This window comes from Mercurialis annua, linkage group LG2 (assembly GCF_937616625.2).
Source record: "Mercurialis annua linkage group LG2, ddMerAnnu1.2, whole genome shotgun sequence".
Lineage (NCBI taxonomy): Eukaryota > Viridiplantae > Streptophyta > Magnoliopsida > Malpighiales > Euphorbiaceae > Mercurialis > Mercurialis annua.
In genome coordinates, this window is record NC_065571.1 from 52,185,207 (window position 1) to 52,187,995 (window position 2,789).

Sequence of the window (2,789 nt, forward strand, 5' to 3'; positions counted from 1 at the left end):
TATCTTCAAATAAATTAGCATATCAATAAGAAAAAAGTCTTAAAAACATGCCAATACAAATTATACAATACAATACATACAAAAACAAAATCAAACCTAATTCAATTCTGTTTTTTTTTTTCAAGCACAAGCACATGGATTATCCATAATACTCATCAAATTCTCATCATCACTTCTAAAAATCAAATACCCAATACCCAACCCAATCACAATTGCCAAAAATACTCCTCCATTAAACGACATCACAGCAAGCATCAACAAATACCCAATCGCCGAATTCACCCCAAAAAGCAACGCCCCACCTACACGCGCCGCCGACCATTTCCCTCCGCCGCCGCTAATCTTAGACCCGATCATAGGCTCCTGCAACCCGCCCGGCGATCCACCTTTCGCCGCCGAGACTCTGAGTTGGACTCGGCAGTTCTCTAAGATCTGGTACAAAATTGGAACAAATACACAGGCGAGAAGGGTTAAACTGTAACTTAGCCATGTTTTTGTTCGCCATGAATCGATGAGAATTGTTACTTCTTTGCTCCAGTAAAATGTCATGTGCATCATTTTTAATTTCTGGTGGGTTGGTGACTCGGTGAGTTGAGAGAAAACAAGAGGAGCGAGTTAAACAGAACGGTCAATGATGATGATGACGAGAAGCTTTGTAGTGAACGTTTATTCTTTGTAGTACAAATCGAATGGAGTACGCATAGTTTAGTTGTACGTTAAAATGGATAATTACAAAACTAATCCTTTAAATTTGTACTATGCTTTAGTTTGATGACTTTCTTAAGAATAAAGTACAATTATTAGGAAAAGGGTCATTATTCATTTAATATATTTGCACTTCAGTTTAAAGATATGTTTATTTATTATACGGTTAGTTGTATTTTTTTTTATGAATTTTAGCGTGTTTTGCAATTATAATATAAATTGTAAAAAATTAGGTAAACCGGTCACCAACTTTTATGTGTTGACAAATTGAAACAACGAACTAATTTTTGTTGATATTTATGTTAAATTTCGTGATTTACTGTAGTTGACTGTTTCCCTTTCTGTTTTTAAATTTATTAAATATATTCTGTCAATTTGGATAAATATTACAATTTTTATAAATTAATCAAAATATTATGTTACTTAAAATAATATTAAAGTTATTGTACATTTTTTAGGGAAAAGAATTTCAGATTACAATTTAGTAGGGTAAGAAAATTTGTATGATTTACAATAACTCACCTTTCTATTAAGCTAGTAGATATTGTTTGTATCTCACATACTAATGTGACCTCTTAGATGAATTGTTTGTTTGAAAATAAGTATATATGAGTTATAATTTAAATGATATAAATGGTTAAAATTTCTATTAAAAATGTAAATTATATTCCTTCCACTAGCGCTTTTTCAATTATAAAAAGAGTAAATCACAAAAATACAACAAAATTGACATGTATTTACACACATTACCACTTATATCACCTATTTATCATTCTTACCATAAAACACAAAAAGTTTTCATTAGCACCATTCCATTAGAATACAGACATGTATATCATTAAAAATTCCCTCTTCTTTCTCTACAATAATAAATAGAACCTATCCACTATTGACATATATATTTTTTTGTCTAACTATATTTTTTTATTAAAAAACCTATTACTAAAAGAACTGACGCGCGTCAGGTTTGATGTGGGTCTGACCTGATGCGCGTCAGGCCATGTAAGGCTGACACATAGATCAGCCCTACTAAGTCATGCATCAGTACTAAACTGATGCATGAGTGCTTTTTTAAATAATTGTTTTTTATTTTAATAAATATTTATTTAAATATAAAATATTTATGTTAAATTATATTTAAAATTTATTTTATTTATTATATATAATATAAATTTTAATTTTAATATTAAAAATGTAAATATTTTTAATAAAATAATTAAATTTTAAAAATATAAATATAAATATATTTTAAAAAAATAATCAAATTTTAAAAATATAAAAATACAAAATAAAATAATTAAAAATTTAACAATGCATCTATTTTATATATTTTAAAAATATGTTTATCATGTATAAAATATGTATCAACAATATATCTATTAAATAAATTTTTTTTAAAAATATACAGTATATAAATTTAGGAAAAATATATCTATCATGTATCTATTTAAATACATTTAAAAATATATCTATCGTGTATAAATTATGTATCAGCGATGTATCTATTGTGTATCTGAGATGTATCAAATATTTATCGAATATTTTGCACTTCTACTCGTTTTTTTCCTTTCTTCCACCTTGGACTTCCGGTGAAATCATGAAAACGAACCGATCAAATATATACAAAATTATAAATATAATAATACTAATTAAAATGAACTAATTAGTTTATTTTAATTAGTATTATTACATATATGTTTATAAGATTTTCTAAATATAAAAATTATTATTTTTCATTGCAATTTAACAATAGAACAAAAATTATTATTTTTATAGTCTATTTAGCAGCTCTATACCCAATATGCAATTTAGTTGAACATGTTTTAGGGTTATTTCTGATTTTATTTTTAATGAATCGAGTTTAAATTTTTAATTTTTAAATGGTAGAAAGTGCATTTTCAGATATCTTATTGTTGCTAATTCGATCAATTTGATTTGATATTTATACACAATTTATACATGCTAGATACATATTTGATACATTAATTCGAATATATTTTTAATATATTTTTAATTCATCTCTGATACACAATTTATACATGATAGATACAAATTTGATACATTAATTGAATTAACTGACTAAT

General features: G+C 25.8%; 1 protein-coding gene across 1 annotated transcript; it reads right to left on the reverse strand.

Annotated features, from left to right (window-relative positions):
• LOC126666817 (copper transporter 5-like) lies at positions 1–688 on the reverse strand. Its single transcript, XM_050359689.2, has one exon. It carries the CDS (start codon positions 556–558, stop codon positions 121–123), a length of 438 nt encoding a protein of 145 aa, XP_050215646.1. The 5' UTR covers positions 559–688; the 3' UTR covers positions 1–120.
• Positions 689–2,789: the final 2,101 nt, after the last annotated feature.